At 32.3% G+C, this 20,691-nt stretch overlaps 1 protein-coding gene across 6 annotated transcripts; it reads left to right on the top strand.

Moving 5' to 3' along the window:
• Positions 1-4,097: 4,097 nt before the first annotated feature.
• On the top strand, positions 4,098-19,625 carry LOC141460572 (ankyrin repeat domain-containing protein 40-like). 6 transcript variants are annotated; one of them, XM_074140746.1, is made up of 6 exons: positions 4,098-4,394; positions 4,547-4,845; positions 7,180-13,886; positions 14,510-15,503; positions 15,694-15,853; positions 18,842-19,625. In XM_074140746.1, exons 1-3 carry the CDS (start codon positions 4,270-4,272, stop codon positions 7,482-7,484), a joined length of 729 nt encoding a protein of 242 aa, XP_073996847.1. In that variant the 5' UTR covers positions 4,098-4,269; the 3' UTR covers positions 7,485-13,886; positions 14,510-15,503; positions 15,694-15,853; positions 18,842-19,625. The 6 variants fall into 6 exon arrangements, with proteins under 6 accessions (XP_073996847.1, XP_073996845.1, XP_073996844.1 ...); XM_074140744.1 differs by lacking the exons at positions 4,098-4,394; positions 4,547-4,845 and adding an exon at positions 16,019-16,144 and having other exon boundaries at positions 12,803-13,886; positions 15,694-15,844; XM_074140743.1 differs by lacking the exons at positions 4,098-4,394; positions 4,547-4,845 and adding an exon at positions 16,019-16,144 and having other exon boundaries at positions 12,803-13,886.
• The last annotated feature ends 1,066 nt before the right edge of the window (positions 19,626-20,691 follow it).

The following is a 20,691-nucleotide window of genomic DNA, read 5'->3' as shown; positions in this document are numbered from 1 at the left end:
TAATAATTGTATTAGAATTGAATTGAATTACATATATGTTCCACATCCCTGAAGATGACCTAGTCCCTAGGTCGAAAGCTCGGCAAAATGAAAAATCATGACTGAAATTGGCATTATTCTTTTCTTTCTACTAGATTACCAAAATCAATGAACCCAATTTGTTTACATATTTTATAATTTTACAGTTAACTGAATGGAATACCGGATTACAGAAAGAGATATTTACGCATGAAATCATAGAATTTCTAATTCAAAGTGATTGACTCATTGGGTATTTGTATTAGCCATCTTATTCAGGAAAGGATTTAAATGTCTTCACTTTTGAGAGATTTTATGCAATGTTCTTCTGTTTTGGAAAAAATTGGGATTAATTGTTGATGGTAAAACTTAATTCATTTTTAATTTAATAACTGTATCAAAAGTAAACAATTATTTTTTAATTTTTAATTTCTTTTTAATTTAAACAAATTCGACAAGGGTGACATTGTACATGGATAAATTATAATTGTCTAGGAAAGTGAGTAGTTCAGTAGTAAACTGTAGATTTGGAATATGGATCATTAGAAAGATTTTTTTCTTCTTAGAAACCTTTACAACTCACTGTTGGTGAAGTGGCATTGTTTGTTTTGAGAGAACATTCTCTAACTGCATTGTGCAATGAAAAGGCTCTCCGAGCGCCAACGATCTCAGAGGTTAGTAGGCGGCTTAAATTTGAAAAAAAAGATTTTTGCTTTACGAGCATTTGTAGTACACATAAAGTGTTTAAAAGATAAGATTATTTTTATTTATAATCATTTACATATAACTATATACTTATAAATTATATGTATATACAATATAATAAATTTCAAAATTTTAATATTGAAAATTCATATTTTAAATCCGTGTAAGCTTGAGAACAATAATTTGGAAACTTTTAGTCTAAAAGTAAATATATTTGACATCCTCGTATTTGAGTTACTAAAACAAAGAAAGAAATTCATTTGTTGGTTGAACAGTTTCCTGCTAATGATTTTTTACTTTCTGCTACTAGGTTTTAAGAAATTATTGCAATTATGCCAAATTTCGATGTCAAATTTTGACGTTTTTACCGAAAATAGTCATTTTTAGATCCGCTGAGTACAAAAAGTGGTTTTTACAAATTTATGAGTGTCTTTGTATCTCCGTAACTCAAAAATTAAAAGACCGTGGGAAGTTAATATCTATCATTTCGTTTAGATGTTAACGGAGAACATATGAGAAGTAATTTTTGGATTAAAAAAATCAGTCAACGTGTTAGTTTTTTTTATATTTGCTCTAAAATGGCTCCATCGATTTTCTTTACACTTGGTGAACTAATTTTTTATATATACTAGTTCCAAAACGTTTATTTTAAACATTTTTCCGTGAAAATTTGCTTAAGGGCAAATTTATTTATTTTCTGTGAGAGTGGAGTGGTTAGGTTTCTCTCTTAAGTGAATTTTCTGTGTATTGTCTGGCTTTTCACCTGTATAATATTAATCAGAATCCAATGTAGACTAAATTTCCGAGTTTTTGAAAAACTTTCGAATTTCTTAGCATGAATTGTTTTAACGTTGTTGCTATTTTCTCGAAAATGACTTTTAGGATTTTCTGTTAACTTTTCTACAAACATAGAATACAAATAGATCTGTTATTTTTTTTATCATCTTTCTAGAAAAATTCGTTATTAGGCCGTTCATGGAGAGTAGTAGAGGAAGGCTTCTCCGTAGGTTATCATTTCAGAGAAATGTACGATTTTCTAATTGCAAAATTTTTATCCAGTTTTAATTTATACAAACATAAATCGATAATATTTGTAATACACTTAAGGGCTAAATAGAGGAAAGCCAAAATAGTAAGAATTGACCTTGAATAGTTTGTGAAAGTAGCTTCATAGGCCTTCACATTTTTTTTTTTAAGTGTATCATCTTGGAATCTTGTACATCCTGAATACCTGACCTACAGACATACTTACAACTTCTTTCACTTTCCCTACGTTACCACGCGCGTATCACACATACTACGTCGTTTACATTTTTAATTTATTTGTATTTATTCATATTTATTTGTTATTTACTTTTACCTATTAAATTCGTTAGCACTAAACAAAAAGGTCAAATTAAAAAAAAATAAATCTAATATGGACGTTCACACGACTTTCTCTTACTATAATTCTGGATTTGTTGACTTTTAGAAACATTTCAACATACCTAAAAATGCTTAAAACGAATTTCCTCCGGAAATATAAAATACGAAGTTAAGGGACAACAGAGGAGGATATGAATGTTTGCATTCCATCTTCCCACTAGCATGCTTATTTACAGATCCGTCTTTACTCTGCAAGATCTCGCCAGCGTTTTAATTTTTTTTTTTTAGAAGCAAAGCTTTTATGTCAGACCAGATTGATAACTGTCTTTTTGAGAGGTCACTTGGTCAAATGTTAGACAAATCTTTTTAAGCGCGTGTAATATATATTCCTTCTTCTTTGAATTCACAACACAGGTATATAAAGTTTTAGGATAAAGTGTATGTGAGATGTCTGAACTGGTCTTGCTAAGTATATTTTAAAAAGAGACTACTTTCCAATTTGCCAAATCTTTTAATCGTTTATTAATATTTCAAACAACCAGATTTTTTTCTTTTTAAATAAAAGCACATTTAATTAAATGTAAGAAAAGTTTTAAGAGCGGTGAATTTCTCACTTAATGATATTTGTTATACTGCATAATATTGCAGGAAATTCATGTTATGTACAACACAATTAACAAATCGAAATAATAAATGAGCAGTTTCTATGGTTTGCTAAAATAGTGAATTCACAGAAAAATTGTCTCCGTGTTTAATAATTAATTTATGTCATTTTAATCGTTTGTTTGTGCTAATTTGGAGTTTTAAAACATTTATTAACTATATTTCTTAGACCGTGTGTATCAGCAGTTGAGTGTAGCGGACAAAAGTTGGAACTCGGACGTTAGTGATTCAGATAGTACCTCTTTTGTTTTATCTTTGTGTGTGTGTGTACACAGTGTTTTCCGAGTGTGTTATTATTACCTTCAAGTATAAATTTTAAGAGGTAAGTTTTCCGTAAATATGAACTTGGATTGTGGGGAAGTATCGGGAACATCATTTCCCGATGATGTGGAAATGAAGTGGCAAAGGCTGGATAAAATGATAAGTTCTAACGATGCTATTTCAAAGCAGATACTTACAGTGCCCGTAAGTAAAAGTACAATTAGTATGGAGTGTAGAAGTATAGACTTAAGACCATTTCAGATAATCATTGAAAGTTCCAAACGAGACCAAAAAGGGATTGCTAGGATACACCCAATGTCCATTGGGAAATTACTTTTTGAACAACACGCAGAAATCTCCCAAAATATTATTAAAATGTAAAAACATAGGCATAAATAGGTTAAGAGTTGAATTGAACAATGGAGTCTCAACCAATAAATTGCTGGGATCTTCTTTGCTCAAGGGTAAAGGATTTAATTTGTTCAATACTTAACCATGCAACTTGACCTTGAAAATGGCTCCAACGATTTTGTTTAATCATGTGTAGACCGTATTCATGGTAGTATAAAATTTTATTTCTTCCATTTTGCCAGGAAAATTCGATTAAGGGCACTTATTTGCGAAGTGATAGCCTATCCTCTAAAGGACCATTTGAGTATGATGTACGATGTTAGTGCTCTACATATTATAAAGGTGAGTTGAATGTGTTGTTAAAATTCTGACATAAAAATTCCACAACCACAATGACACTATACGTGTAGATAATTATTTTTTTTGAGATTTTCTTAAAGATAGCTCCAATGATTTATATATGTATATAAGAAAATTTTAGAACTATAGGAAATACTAATTTACTGCAATGATTTTTTACTAAAATGTCTTCTAAACTTCGTATTTAGATTATAAGTATTTATTTGAAAAATAATTCTGGGAAAATTCCTTTTGTTAAGTTAAAATTTTCGAATGAGCCAATAACTCGAGAATTCTAACTAGAGAAATAAATGTGAGCGTTCATACTAGATTTATTTCTTATCAGATTTAGGCTTAAATTTTTAAGGAGGAAGTATTGACTAGCCACCAGGAGCAGCACCGTGTACTTGGGGATGGATAGAAATTATAATTACCTACCCTTCGTGATACGCGGAGTGTTTGTGAACAAGAGTTTTAACAAGTACCCGTTTATGTTAAATGAATAACTATATGGTTTTTTCATTATTCACTGAGTGTTATTAAGTAAATTTATTATGGATTTAAAAAATGGACCGGCAAAAGGTATTAGAAGATAACTTGCGTAAAGCTGCATGTGAAGGCGACTTTGATGTAGTTTTAGAAATTCTTTCTAAAGGTACAAATGTAAATGCAAGGCATGCCATTAATGGTTGGTAAGTAGTGCTAAAATAGTGGCTTTTAGTTTTTCTTTGCTTCTTAAAAGCGATAAAACGCTTCTCGCTTCAAAACAATATGATACAGTAGTGAGATTCATTTTATTTAACATACATATGTGATATCTTTTTGTACTTTAAATCTTTTGAAGGACTGCATTACACTGGGCTTCGCGAAGAAGTTGGAAAGAAATTGTAAGGTTATTGCTCGATCATGGTGCGGATCCCACAATAGTCACTGAAAACGGAGAAACACCGTTGAATCTTGCTTCAAATCCAGACATAAGAGAACTGCTTGGGGGAGACATGAATGGCACGGCTAATGAATCGACTTTACCTATTACACCTAATTATATAAAAAATCCACCGTTGAACACAAAAGAAGATTATTCACATTGGGGGAATGGTTCGTTACATAGAAGGCAACCACCAACTCAAGACACAGTTGAAGGTTAGTTTCCTTATTCTAATTTATAATAATAAATACAATAATAAAGGTAGGATATTTAGTTTGGTAAACAAAAACCAATACTTTCAAAATATTAGATCCAGGTTTTTTGATGTATCTTAATATGTTTTGAAGTTTGATTTACTTTTTAAATTAATTTATTAGTAACATGTGCTGAGCTTCACAAATTTTAGAAGCATGTGATTTATATTTGGGATAAAGTGTTATTCCGTCATTAAACCAATAGCTAGTTTAAGTCCGAGTTTTTCTCTTTGATGGCCTAGGAAATTGCATTGAAGCTTACTAATCTTATGTTTTTACCAAATGGCAAGAAATAATTATTTTATTAATTATTTTTAAATTGTAACAGTTTTTTCGGCTGTAGCTGTGATTAAGAGCGAACTTTTTATGGTAACAGAATCGTTGGGCTACGATAAACACTATTACTTAAGACTTTTCTAAGACCATTCACTAAACGAGAACCGTCTCATTACTTTACTGCTTGTCATTGTTTGTTACTGGACAAACTTGCTTGCCATCCATGCTTTGATGACATGTTTTGATAAAAAAAATAAGCAACTTGACTTTTTATTAGAGTAGAAGATTGTTACTCGCATTAATCTGTTAGGTGGATGTATAAATTTTTTTCTTCTCTTGCTTCGTAGCACATAAATTTCTTACAATACATGGAATATTGTAGAAGTAATTGAGTTGATGCCATCATTGTTCACATAGTCGTGAGATTTAGAACACCTGCCTTGAAAAAAGTGTAGGTTTGCTGCAGAATGTATATCAAGAAAACTGTCGGGATCATTTTCACTGTTGGAGGAGCTTTTCAAGTTTCTTCTGAAGCTCATTTGTAGGAGAGCAAAAAGGTAATATGTGAAGGGGCAATTTAAGGAATGAAACAGATGGTTAATTATTATTACAATTCAACAATTGTGTAAACTATGGCTGTCTAATGTCGAACGACCGGAGTAGACCTCGAAGACTAAAACAACAATGCAGTTGAAGTGCTATCAAGCTAATTCACTAGAACCGAAAGATTTACTTTCTTATAATATAATTCAGTTAATAATAATAGTAATAATAATAATAAAATAATAAATAATAATTCATAAAGAGTTCTTATTCGTAGTGTTCGATTAAGAATGATTATCTTGGTGGTAAGTAGAAGTTATAATACGGATCTCTCCCCTCTCAAAACATCTGAGTTATTGTTTAAATATTCCAGGAGGATCTTATATCAATTCAAGTTATTGAACTTGGAAAACCCCGTAGTTTAGTGCTTCGTTTTTTTTTTTTTTCAAGTTCCGCGAAAATGCAAAGCACGCTTGATGGACAACCGGCATCTGCTGAATTTGTATCCAAGTAATACTATGCGTAACCGAATAGGGAAAAAGATAAGAAGAGGAAGGATTGGGCACACCGAAATTTTAGAGGTGCGGTTTTATTGCATATCCATGTTGAAGGCGTTGACCACGCCAATCAGCTTATTCCACTTTACTTATTCCATACTACGTTATAAATATAGATTGATATTCACAACAAAATTCAGAAAGCCTTCCATGAGTATTTTGTGGTTGTGTACGAATAGGTTGTTTTTGTGATAGTATTATAGACTGACATGACTGGAGGGAAGCTTTGATCCCAGAAGAAGTGGTTATTCCCATTTAAATAAATTAAATTAAAAATTGATATGGGTTAATGTACACATTAGGGCTCACACGGGAAAAAACATTGAAATGATGATAAAGGTAAGAACATTCTAATCTTTGTGGACTGCAAGGCTGCACTAAAATCATAGACATCACTTAAATCCATCTTATCATCAATGAGAGGGCTGGAAGTCTGCTAAAGTCAACACTCAAGCGCAAAGGTTATACTTAAACAATGAAAAACAATTGCAAGGATCAAACTCGGAGAAGATATTGCTAAAACTATGCAAAATAGAAGAGACCATTAAACTAGAAATGAAAGATCATCCCAGTGATCATGTAGAACAATAGCACTCACCTGAGTTGAGTAATTAATCTAGAACCCCTGTGAACACTGTTAAAGAACAGGAAACATAATCTCACATCCTGTTTGATTGAGTTGCCTTTGGTGGTATGCGATTTAAGTTTCTATTGCTATAGATTCCTAGAGATCAGACGAGAACATATGAGTTTTGGGAATGATACGGGATCTTTGTAAAAACAGTAAGCTTCACGTACCCATTTGTTTCCATGGGGAACACTCCTAAAATCTTAATCTAATTATGTATTAGTAATAATTGTAAAAAAAAATTATTCACTCGACAGTTCTGATTTTAAATATGTCTTTTCTTATTTCCAGAACTAGTGTTGAAAGTACGAGTAGCCAACGGAGGTGATCCAGATTTCATTGAGATTGAATTGCCAAGAACCGAGCTAACATACTATTCCCTGTTAAGAGTCTGCTGTGAAGAATTAGGCCTGAACGCTTCTCAAGTTGTACGCATACGTAAATTACCAAACACAATGCTACGTAAAGATAAAGATGTACAAAGATTGATACAAATGCAAGAGATTGAAGTGGTTGTGACACCAGCTTCGTTAAAACATCAGCCAAATGGTTACAAATCCATACAGTTATATAAAAATCAGACTATATTATACTGACAGCCAGATTATCTACAGAGAGAAGCAGCTTACAAATTTACTTCGGCACCCTTTACTTCCTGGTATCGTTCATTCCAATTAGACTAGGAATTTTGAAGAAATAAACCTAATTTTTGTTTTCAATTTTTTTCTCTCTCTTCATTCAGATTATTAAATAAAATAATATAAGTTCTTTTGTACTACAACTTAGATGTTACTTTTTTGTAGGAAAAAAAAAGAAGAATTAACTACCACAAAATTAAAATAATATCAATAATTGAAGTAGGATACTGTGATACCTCCAGCATGTAGGACCTGTAATCTAGAACATCTTAGTAAATGACTGAAGTTTCCATTACTTATATTCTTTGCAATTCCTTAATAGGCGATTCGATTAAAATACGTAACAATTTGTAGTTAATAAAAATACGTACTTTTTTCACTTGGAAAACTAAATTTGGCTGCCAGTCTTTATTTCGCAAAAACTGCGAAATCACACTAAAAATGACAAATATTTGTAGAGGTCTGTATTTAGAAAAAGAAAGAAAAATGTAATTTCAAAAATTACATTTTCCCTTGAAAGTTTAAGTAATGCTTAAAAGAAGAAAATAGTAAATAAATACAGAAAACAATTATTTGAAGTAATAAACAAAACTGTAGAATTGAACTTTCTAAAGAATAGTATTTTTTCTTTTATTTTTGTTATTGTAATTTTTGTATTAGATTAGATGATGGATTAGATTGACTTAGCTCTACGATGGAAGTAACTGATGTTTCGTCCTTCATTACAAGTAAGGTTGTAATTTATTGATTCGTTTTTGTGGTTCTGATGTTCACTGTGTAGCTTCTAAAGTGATGTGTAGTGGTGGAGGGTTGGTGCCCAAACGACTTATTCCACCATAGTACGAATAAGTTGTAAGATGTGAACACAGAATTAATCAGCTAGGTTTGGAGAGCTAAACTCTCTTTTTGGGGGCGAAAAAAGTGTAGGTTTTGCTTCCAGATGCTTATAAAGGAAGTCCTCACTGTTTAAGTCCCTGCTGTGAAACTGCATTAGATAGGAGCGACAAGAAAATAGTTGAATGGGACGTCCATCTAAAGAACTGATCGGATAGAGAAGGCTCTCTTCTGTACTTAATGGCTAATCCAGACTGGTTTGTTTCATTTGGGCGTGCATTATCATGTTGGAGTATGTCCTCCTCGCCTGGGGTTTAAATGGTGTTTTGCAGAGTTACCTCCTCTACACGGCTAAATTGATCGCAACCGTTAATGATCTAGATTCTATTTGCAGCATTTCCTGAATAATACTGCCTTTCATGCACGATCTGACACAAACATGATCTCCACAAAGCTGATAGAGGCACTAATGGAGAAATTATCTCCACGATGCATGACGAAGCACTTTGGTTTATTCTCGAACCAGAGCATCCTTCGTATTCACAATTCACAATTTGTCAAATTTTGTATATAATTTGAATAATGTATACAAAAAAAGTTCAAGTATATTTTACATGCTAGTTAAAGGTTCTAGTTAAAGACACATTTTAACTCTAATCACACAACTTAATATGGTTTAGGTACACAACGGTTCTGGCTGAAATTACTATACACAAAGTTTATCTCCACCACCAGTGCTAACAAAAAAAAAACCTTTAATAAAACTGCACGAATTTCTGAGTCAACCAAATAAATTTTTGATTAGTATACAAAATTAAATTAAGCTTTGTAAGGGTTTTTATAACTATTTACTATTTTTTGGGTACCTGCTCTTACTAAAGTGTAAGTAGGTCTTTTAACCCGTCTCGCTTGAAAAAAAAGTGAACCAATGGTTGTTCAGCAGAAAAAATGCTTTTAGTTAAAAAAATTATGATAATCATTGGAATAATTGACTTAAAACCAAAATTAAACGCACCACATTTTCAGCGTTATTTTGGGGCTTTGTAGTTTTTTAGTTAGACTGATCCACTGATAGTTTGTAATCTAGTGTGATTTGGACTCGCAGGGGATGAGTACAAACTTATTGGGCATCAATTGGGCCCTCTCGAAGAGCAAATCACTTATTTATTAGTCAAGAAGTATCTATTAGGCTGAGTCGAGCTGGTCGTTCAACTCTCCCTCCATGTTCCAATTGCTAATTTAATGATCCATTTGTAGATGTAAAAAATGGGTATATGTAACCTCATTCACTTAAACCACGACTTTGGGACTGGAGAAGGTCAAGATGGTTATTACTCTTGTAAACAGATTTTACGCTAGCACATTGTTTTTTAGTTTATGGTAGACTCATAGGATATAGGTGCCGTAGATTGTGATAAGAAATAATTCTTAAATGTTTTTCACGCATTTCATCTGTTTTTTGTGAAATTTGAATTAGTTATATCATCACCGTCGTCTGATGTGAATGTCATACATGGAAGTGAATGTCTAAAATTCGCGCGCGTATGTTAGTATAGAAAGAAACCTGTTTAAGATCAAATCTTTAAATGAAAATTTTGTGTTAACAGATCCAATTTCCTGGTGGCTTGAAAACTTCTCTAAAATAAAAAGTATAGGGAATACGCTTACCAGCGGAGCTTACGTGTTAGTCATATCAGACAAATACGATATACTGCGAAATCTGAGAGTCACAACACTCATCTCCTACGATCTTCAAATCCATTTAGTAGTATGCTTATTTAACCTTTTGGATGAGGCACAGACAGCGATGTTTGTCGTAGATTGCAAGGTATTTCAAATATCTATTATCCAATTATATCTCCTATCCAATTGAAGTGCTTTTTCTTCTTTTCGACCGCATTGAAAGGAAACTCATGTCCTCGATCTGGAGTCAACTATTCCTACTGCCTAATTCACTTTCACACACCTTTTTACATCTTACTGAGTCTTCCCCTAAGTTTAGAACTCCTATTCTTTGTTTCATATATACACTTACCACACTACTACACCTTCATTTCTTATATTTCTCTTCCCTGAAGCATCTCATCTCCTCCGTCTAGAGTTCTTTTTTTTTCATGGTGCTGAGAGTCTAAGATTCGCCCGTATTTGTTTTGACAGAAAGAAGCGAGTTTAAGTATCACACCTTTAAATCATTAATATAAATAAATAAATATTAATAAAACAAGATGACGGACGTTTTATCAGTAAGGATTGCTTACTTTAATATAGTTCTAAATTTGTACTATAGTTTCATGAACCAGTCAAGCAAAGAAAGTTACCAGATAATCAGTACTTAACAAGTAAAAACTCTTTCGCCGCCATAAAATTACTGTCGATATTAAAGACAAAATGAAAAATATTCTAGTCAATATAAAATCTATTTAACTTATTTTAAATTAATTATTAAAATTCAGTCAGCCTTGCAAAGACTACTTATTAAGAATTACTTTTTAATATTAGGTACTACTTAGTGTGTAAGTACTGTTCTGCACCAATATCTTTAAAAAATAAGTAAATACTCAAGAGAATTTTAATAATGAAAGAAAAATAATATTTTTTATAAAATATTATTTTCAAAACAGTAAAATAAAGTAAAAGAAGAATCGATCTGAAACTCACAACTTGAAAGATTTTTTGAGCTCTTTGTTTTTTACTTTACAGTATCGATCAAACCTTTTTTTTTTTAGTATATATTTTTTTAAATATGGAGGGTATTTTTTTAATATTTAAAGTAAATTTTGGAGTGTTTTTTAAAAAGTGTTGTTTTTGAAAAAGTCAAAGTATGTTCACACACCTAAAAAATACTGTTATTTTTACCATTAAAAACAATTATTTCTCAAGTAATACAATAATTTTTTGTAATTTAATTTTGTGATTTTTTTTTTTTTACTTCAATTGTGAGAGGAATTAAAAGAATGTAAGCAATTTAGTGGCTGTAAAAATTACTACCCAAATTAACATTCAAATATGTTGTTGCTAAAACAGTCTGCTAGTCCGTAAAAAAAAATTTATAACTTATATGATGTAATGTCATCAGTAAGTCAATAATTACAGACTACTACACGAAGATCGTCAGGTGACCAAGAAGCAACGTAAACTTTAAGCAATTGGCTTCAAATTCTCTATTCCCGAACTCTTCTCTAAATTTTGCTTGAAGAAAGCTGATGCAGTTATTGTATATTACTTCTTTTTTCAGGTGCACCTTTAGATGTTGTAAAGGATCGTTCGCATTATACTTAATTGTTAAATCTTCTTCCGAGAGCTCTTTTCGAAGTTTGTGAAAATACTACTATGTCGCAGCTTTATTAGTGTCCGGACTGTATTCTTGGCCAAAGTACCATTCGCCCTTTTCAAACCAGAAGTACCTACAGCTTTTTCTTCATTTCTTTATTAAAGAACCAGTGAAGTATTTTTCATAAATTGTAAGAGTAAATCACCGCTTTAACAAACTTAGCGATATTATCGAAACTAATTATTCTAGCTTCTTGCAAGTACCCCTGGTCAGACGTCAAGAAGGTGTGCTATTTCCCACCAGGGCCAGAAAACCACGAGTTTTCACCATTTCTAGGAGTATTTGTGGATCCTAACCCTTAACGGTCCAATGCCGCCATATAAGCGGCATAGCACTTTTACTTACTGGGACCAATGCCGCGTATATGGCGGCGAAAATCTCTTTTTTTCTTCTTCTTCTTTTTTTTTAGCGCATCAACAGCTGAGGTTAGGGGGCATCCATAAATTACGTGGCGGGGAGGGTAGAAAAATTGTGACACTTCGTGACAAGAGAGGGTTAGGGGGATAGAATCAGCGTTGTCACGCTTTTTTAAATCACTTTTTCATTTCCTTTTTTTGAATAGCGCGCGTTTTGTGTACCATATGATTTTCGTTTTCATCGACTGGGTTATCGATATGTAGGTATATACTCGAGCGCTACTCAAAGACTGTTGTTTTGCATTGTTTTTTATGGCTGCCCGTAGTGAATTCGTTGAACTAAAATTATCGCGATTGATTCTACCGTTTGTTGACAATAAGATCGGAAATTTATATTATAAAATGTCAGAAAATCTTTATCAATGTTTTTACAAAGCTGTAAGAGTAGCATATCCTTCAATACAAGGAAAATATCTGCCGAACAAAGTAAATGAAAAATGGAATGAATTAAAAAAGAAGTCAACAAATTCTGTAGATTTGAAGGAAATTACTGAAAAAGAGATTCAAAAATTGTCTGAAATTGCAGCAGGAAGTAAGAAGAAACTAGATTTCTTTTTTTAGGGGGGAAAACAAAGATGTGACATCATTTTTAGGGGGGAGGAAAGAAATTGGGACAAAGGGGGCAGGGGGTCAAAAAAGGAGATTTTTAGCGTTACGTCATTTATGGACGTCCCCTTATTAGCGCCCGGAGCTTTTTTCAGTGCACTGCCGGCCTCCGGACAGTTTCTCTTGTTACAGACAACACTATCCCATCACCGGACAGTGAGCTGTAAGAAGCTTCTAGGAAGAGAAAATCTAAGGGTTAGCAGCTGGATTCGAACCCGGGACCTCCGCGTGGGTATCGAGTACGCTAACCACATAGCTAATCCCTCCCCTAAAAATCTCTTTATTATTTTTATTTTTGTTATTGTCGTCATATTTACAAATTAGCGCACTTCTGTACCCTTCTATGAATTTACTTCCACTTGTTATCGATGTTCCGTTATCTTTTGTTGTTTTTTTGTACATGCACTTTTGTCCTTTTGCATTTAAATTCAGTCGTGTTTTGATTTTGCAAGTAAACGAAATTTTCACTAAAATATAAATATTTTCTTTTCTATACATGATTTAAAAATGTTAAGCCCGCAGTTCCTCTTCGTATAGAAAATAGCTTGGACCTGGTGGGAAGTAAACTTGAAATACTTCCGGACCGTTAAGGGTTAAATTAGTTGACAGCATATTCTCAGAAACGTCATTACGAAAGTAATGGAGTAGTAATAGAGTGGATGGACAGTTTTGAAATGAAAATGAAATAAATTAATTTCGCAAAATAACCCCCCCCTGAAAAAATATTTGGGTGTATGCCCTAAAACAGTATAATTGCACACAAGATATCAGCACTGTCGCTTTGTAGGTTTCTAACTCACGAAACTGGTTATAGTTACAGGTCCGTGTGAGTAGTATTTGTAAACTTCAATTAGACAGTGAATAGTGTGTATTTCTACTTATCCCATTCTTCGTTTCCCTTTATTAGATTTTTTTCATTGTCTTATTTGACTACATCCTTTAATGTTGCAAATATATTGAAATTTCATGGTAAAACTCAATTACTGAGGGTGCAAATGACGTTAGATGCTGACTTGACAAATTAAAAAAGAAGAAAGTTGTGTTGTAACTGTGCCAATTGAAATTCCTGGATACATAAATCTAAATAGAAGGCACCTATAAAGCAGTTCATACGTTTTTACTGAAGTTCTAAATTCTGAAAGGAATCTCACCATTTCTAAGGTTAATTTTTTTGTAAGTAGTATTTATTAAAATATTTGGTTAATCTTTACAATAACCCACGGGGGATCCACGTTATGTGGTAGAAAGGAAACGAATGTTTGATGATATATACAGGTATTTAGATGCACCATTTCGCTACGAAGACATTATATTCTCCACCAACAGTTATGTGCTTAAGTCGATAGCAGAGCTAGCAATGAAATATGAATGTAGTTAGAAGCTATAGCCGAATTAGAATGAATGGAAGAAAATGCTTAGAGAAGGATTACGTGATTTTAATTTTGGTTAAGCGAGAAGGATGGCAGGAGCACAGAGTGCTGCTCCATCCATTAGCAGTAGTTTATGTAAATAGCGGTATATAGTAGAATGATGAATGTGTGAAGCGAATGTATTTGTAGGTAAGAACGGAGAGTAAGTGATATTCTAGTGATAAGCACCTAGACGATGCTGGCTGTATGGCGGAAGCCAATGCCAAAAAAAAAAAAAAAAAAAAAAAACCCACGGAGGTGTGGCCTTTTTATTTTAAGTGCATGCGCGGTAGAGTAATACTCTTTAAAAACATTCATTATTACTTCCCGCCACAGTTAATTTATTTTCACTTTTGTACTCGCCACAGTAATCATTTTTCATTTTAGTTCCCTCTACAGTGCAGAGCTTTATCTTTGGTGTCTCTTTTATTGACTTCATTTGTCATGAGTAACATTAACTTGCAGTTTTTATTTGTGCTAAAGCATGAATGTACTGTGAGTGAGGATGGTCATATGAAAGTTCTTAAATTTTGTATGGATGAAGGGTTAATAACTGACAGATATGTATGCCCACAGTGTGAAAGGGAAATGAAATTGGTTAAACAGAACCGTGCTATAGATAAGTATGAATGGCAGTGTCGAGTCTATTCGACCCCCGCTCATCAAGTGGCAAGAAGTGTACGCAAGGGTTCTTGGTTCGAAAGGAGCAAAATTGCTATTGTGGATGTTCTTTTGATGACTGAGTTTTTTGTTATGCAACGTACGCAGAGTGATTTGCGCTTTGAATTAGGGTTTAGTGAACGTACTGTGTGTGATTGGCGAAGTTTCTATAGAGAAGTGTGTATGGAAATTGTTTTAAATGAGAGTAGTATGCTTGGTGGATTTGGAAAGATTGTGGAAATTGATGAGAGCAAATTTGGCAAAAAGAAGTATAATAGAGGAAAACATGAGAATGGTAGATGGGTGTTTGGTGGTGTGGAGAGGGGGTCAAATAAATGCTTTTTCAGGGTCGTTGAAACTAGGGATAAAGGTACCTTACTAGATGTCATTAAGACTTTCATACTGCCGGGATCTACAATTTACTCGGACTGTTGGAAGTCATATGACTGTCTGGAAGACGAAGGATTTCAAGATTTGAAAGTGAACCATTCCCTAAATTTTAAAGACCCTGAAACTGGTGTGCACAACAATGCGATTGAGGGCACATGGAGTTCAATAAAAAGGCAACTGCCAAGAAGGACCACCACTGGCCAGTTTGACTCCTACTTAGCAGAATATATGTGGCAAAGGAGTCATTCTTCCAGGGGCGATCGAATGAGAGCATTTTTGGAGGGAGTGAGTACAGTTTACAAACCGAAGGATAGGGATTACGATGAATAAGGTAAATTATTTTTGTTTTGTGCTTTATAATAATTGTAATGAATCATGTGTCTCAAATATAAAATTAAGAAGGGTTGTTATGTAGGTCAGGAGGGAGAGGGTTAAAAAACTTTAAGTAAAATTGTCAATCATGAAGTAATAATTCAAAGTGATTTTGATTAATTGTTAAAATGTTACACATTTTTTAACAGGTTTATTCTGATAAATGAATCAAAATTGGAAATGAGAAAGGTACATTCTGCCTGCGATCTATGAGCAATTCGAACGATCGATTGTTAGTAAGGCTGGACACAGATCTTTATATGTTTAGGAAAAACATTTCGTGCGAACTTTCTCTTGGAGGTAAGCTTGGTAAGTATATACTTACAGTTATATTTAACATAAATAACAACATCCTATTTAATTGAACTAACTCTGTTAATTAATATGCACACATTAATTTCTTTCTATAAAAATGACATCTAACTTCTAATCTAATATCTTTAATTATGAAGCTCACTCAAATCTTTTTTTAAGTTTTAGAGGGCAAGCCTCTAAACTCCATTGAATCGTCCTCTCGAGTCTCAATATAAAAATAGTATACAAAATATACAAAAATAGTTTCAAGATTAAAGCTAAGACTATTTATATTTAAGTAACAAAGTAAGTGTACATGGTATTATTGTAGTAATATTTATTTAAGTAACATAGTGAGTGTACCATGGTTTTATTGCAGTACTATTTATTTAAGTAACATAGTGAGTGTACCATGGTTTTATTGCAGTACTATTTATTTAAGTAACATAGTAAGTGTACCATGGTTTTATTGCAGTACTATTTATTTAAGTAACATAGTAAGTGTACCATGGTTTTATTGTAGTACTATTAAAACTGTCCGGTAGGACAGTTGTATAAGGGTTGACCATCAAAAACTGCACGAAAAAGCGTAATGTTGAAAAACACCCAACTTTGACAATTTTTTTCTGTTTTTCTATAAAAGATAAAATTCCCAAATTTTCTTTAAATTATAGGGCAAACCCTCCTTTATAACTGTAATTTTTTTGCAACCACCCAGATCTAATGGGTTTCGAGAAAAAAGTTGCCGAAAATGAGCAAAAACGGCTTTTTCAAAAAATGTTCTTGTTCTTGTTCTTCTTCTTCTTCTTCTTCTTGTTGTTCTTGTTGTTACCTTTTTTGTAAACAACGTAGCGCCTAAACGCGTGAACCGATTTTCATGAATGAGGTGTCATTCGATTCAATATTTTATGTAGATGTGCCTTTTGGGGGTCCCGACGCTGTACATCGAATGGGAGAGGAGTTAGCCCCCTTTATGTAAGGCCCCCTCCAAAATTATTATTACTAATTACTCTGTAAATCTTGGCCCGATTTTGATAAAATTTGGTAGGATGATAGGGCTAGGGCTCCCCTACGTAACATTAAAGCGGCGATCAGCTCTTACACTTGTTAAGGGGAAGTATAGCAATCGTTTCAAATTATCGACACGTGAACCGATTTTTATGAATGAAGTGTCATTCGAATCGAAATTTTATACAGATTTGCACTTTAAAAGTCTCTGCACCGTGCCTCACAAGGAGGGGAGTTTCCCAACCAAATAAGGCCCTTTCTAAAACTATTATTACCAATATTTCTATAACGCTTAGTCCGATTTTGATAAAATTCAGCTCGAATAAGTGGTTAAAGCTCCTCTACGTTGCTGATTCTCTTGCTCCTACTAAGAGGAAGTACTGCAATCGTTTAAATTATCAATGAGTGAACCGATTTAAATCAATGAATTGTTCGATTAAAAAATCTTTGCCTCTTTGCCTTTTAGGGAGAAGTACTGCAATCCTAGTTTATTTTTCTTACTCCTCTTAAAAGGAAGTACTGAAATCGCAGTTTAATTTTGCTATTTACGTACAAATACCTTCCTATGTTATTCAAAACACTTTCTCAAAAAAATTGTTATTGAGGATGGTTTGGGGGAACGCAACTACAATCATTCTTTAAAAAGATCTCTCCAGGGGTAGTTAACACCTTATCAGGTTATAATTATAGAATAGCTTATTCCAAATTTTAAAAAAATCTGTAAAGCAGATATGTAACTTTGTAAAATAGACAAAAAGGACAGTCTATCCAAAAGGTACAAAAATCTCCTTAACAAAAACTTACAGTTTAAAATGTTAAGTATAAGGGTTGATTAAACGCCAAAAGGTACACAAATCAGCGACTACCCAACATTTCATTAATACTTCATTAATATTTAAGTAATTCTACTGCATTAATTTTCATTAATAAGTTATTTTTTAGAATTTATTAGATATCACAGACCCTTATGCTGGCCACTTCATTTATATTATTTTTTTGTTATAATTATGATAAATCACATATACGTACATGCATGTTAAAGTAAAGATAAAGTTAGAGTAGGCTACTGTCTTGAATTCGTCTTACCGAAATATTCGTGAGCACAATTAACACACAGTTAATAACTAGTAGATTATTAAACAATAATTATTCATTTCTCTATTGTAATTTAATTTAGTCCCCCTAATTTTACTTATAGTAAAATACTGGAATAATTAGCTGTCCTAAATATAGCATATCTTATTTACTTTATATTACATATATACAACATTGTGGGAAGAACACCTAGATGGAGAATGTAATTGAAGAAAACTATATTATTTGCGATAAAGCCAGATAATTATTACCTATTATTATAAACGTTTGACTACTACATAAAATAACAATTACTTTAATCGAAGAATGAACTTAAACCGACGATTTTTATTTAAAAATAAAATTAAATAAATAAAATAAACAAAATCATTGATGTTTGTTGGTGTAAGCATTTTTTAAACAAGGTTTTGAATTTTTTAGCCTCATATTTTTATTTTATTTTTTATAACGTTTTTCTTTTTAACCTGTAATTAATAGTTTGATTATTATAAATAACTAGATATTACAGTCAATCTACAGTGCTACTTGAACATATATTTTGTAGACGAAAATGGCCAGCATAAGGGTCTGTGATATCTAATAAATTCTAAAAAATAACTTATTAATGAAAATTAATGCAGTAGAATTACTTAAATATTAATGAAGTATTAATGAAATGTTGGGTACTCGCTGATTTGTGTACCTTTTGGCGTTTAATCAACCCTTATACTTAACATTTTAAACTGTAAGTTTTTGTTAAGGTTTATTTAAGTAACATAGTAAGTGAACCATGGTTTTATTGTAGTACTATTTATTTAAGTAACATAGTAAGTGAACCATGGTTTTATTGTAGTACTATTTATTTAAGTAACATAGTAAGTGTACCTTGGTTTTATTGTAATTTTCTTTTTTTCTTTATAGAGTGCTTTCGTCCCTCTGCCTCTATAGTCATTCGCTGGCTCGCAGTTACCTTTAGTGAATCTTTCTTTGTATCTAGAAGCACTTCTGCACGTACGTTGAGGTAATTCGCATCTATTTCTGCATTCCACGAAAATCTAACGACGCACTACCTCATGAAGCTATTTATTTCACTACATTATTACTCAATTTTACCAGACAAATTTATCTTTCCCTTTTAATATGTTTAAAAATAGATTTAATTTAATTGAAAAATATAGAGTCATTGTTCTTGTGAATATTAGCACCTGGCCCATCTTGTCAAACACAAAGACTTCCGCCATTACACCTAGCTTATGACATTCATCTGTACATTTATATTTTATGTGTAATATAAGATTGATCTGTTATAATTTATTTAATTTAAGGTAAATTTACTTAATTCATTCAAGTATAAAAACGTAGTTTTAACTAGAATTGAGGTCGAAGTTTAGTAACAAAAGTAAAAATTCTTCGGACAATATTAAATACATGATTTCTTGTGAAATGTTGATTTTCAGATAATTATTTTAGTAACGTCTGAAAAACTCTTCATAAGATTAGCCAAAAAGTCAAAAGACGTAGGAAAACATGTATCCATTGGTAAAATACAAAACGACTGTAATGCATGAATTGATTATTATAAAATATTTTATCTAGTTAATTTTAAGAATTTATACTTAAAAGCTGTCTTTTTTTTTGTATGAAACAAAAACAAGAAAAATTTGTAAGAGCAATCAGAATAAAGTTAAAATCTAAAAAATCCAAAGCTTCTTAATTTATTTCTTTTAATCAAAGTTTATTAATTAATTTATTTATCAATTTATATCCATTGCTAATAAATAGAAAGTTTGGTATATCTAAGAGTAAAATGTATTATTTTGTCATTTATTCTTTGGCCTTCTGTACCCGAAGAATAACTATTAAACGATTAGAAAATAAATATCTGGCTCTAAAGTGTAGGTGCTGCTCTCTGGTAGACATTTCTCCAAACTAACACTCTTTTGTACTTTGTAAGTTTTACCATATATTTTGCTTACTGAGCATTTTTTTAATTAGTAAAAATTATAATTAGGTGGTATTATGTTAATGTTAATTAAGGTTAACAAAATTAAGGCATTATCAAGTGTGTTTGCTGAAGAAAAAGCAATAAATGAACGTTGCTTCGCCAGTGGACATCTTGACATGGCGTCTATATGAGTAAGTGATACTCGCGGGCGTGGAGGGTGGGGCGAATAATTCGCACTACTAGTATAACATCCCCAAGCCATTCTCGACATTGCAACCTTGTGACATATACACTTCTAATTTCATTACGACCACCATTATACTGCTTAACCTACCCGACCATAAACGCATATATCCATGATACATTAAAGAGACATTTTTGAGAAACGGACAAACAAAGAGTTCTACTCTCCTCCATCTACTACGATGATACTGAATAATTTTTTTTTTTTTACGCGTATAAGAGATTCAACAGAGCTCTCTGGTGGTCATTTTTGGTACTATTTATAGTTTAGTATATACAGGTCCAGTAGGTGCTGCAACCTGGTGGTGCTTTTCGGAACGATTTTATTTTTTTTTTTAATTTTTTTTTCGTTTTTTTGCGTAATATTAATTTTAGCTTTATTGAATAATTAATATTTTTATTTTCAAAATTAGATATATCAACCGTACGTCCATATCAACAGCTCAAAATAGCCTCGGATGCCTTGGCAAACTCATAAAACTGGACATCTGAAAGAACATGAAGTATCATAACTTTGGATGCCAGGATAGATTAGCATAAAAGAAAATGAATACTCTGGCAGCGCACAAAGTTACACTCTCTT

Source organism: Rhodnius prolixus, unplaced genomic scaffold (genome assembly GCF_049639745.1).
Source record: "Rhodnius prolixus isolate KJV_2025 unplaced genomic scaffold, Rpr scaffold_6, whole genome shotgun sequence".
NCBI lineage: Eukaryota > Metazoa > Arthropoda > Insecta > Hemiptera > Reduviidae > Rhodnius > Rhodnius prolixus.
Note: the sequence above shows the minus strand (reverse complement) of the source record. Positions and strands in the feature narration are given on the sequence as shown.

What these genes read in the sequence shown, in the direction of transcription:
- LOC141460572 (XM_074140742.1), top strand. Translation starts at nt 14,567, where the DNA reads ATGAGTAACATTAACTTGCAGTTTTTATTTGTGCTAAAGCATGAATGT.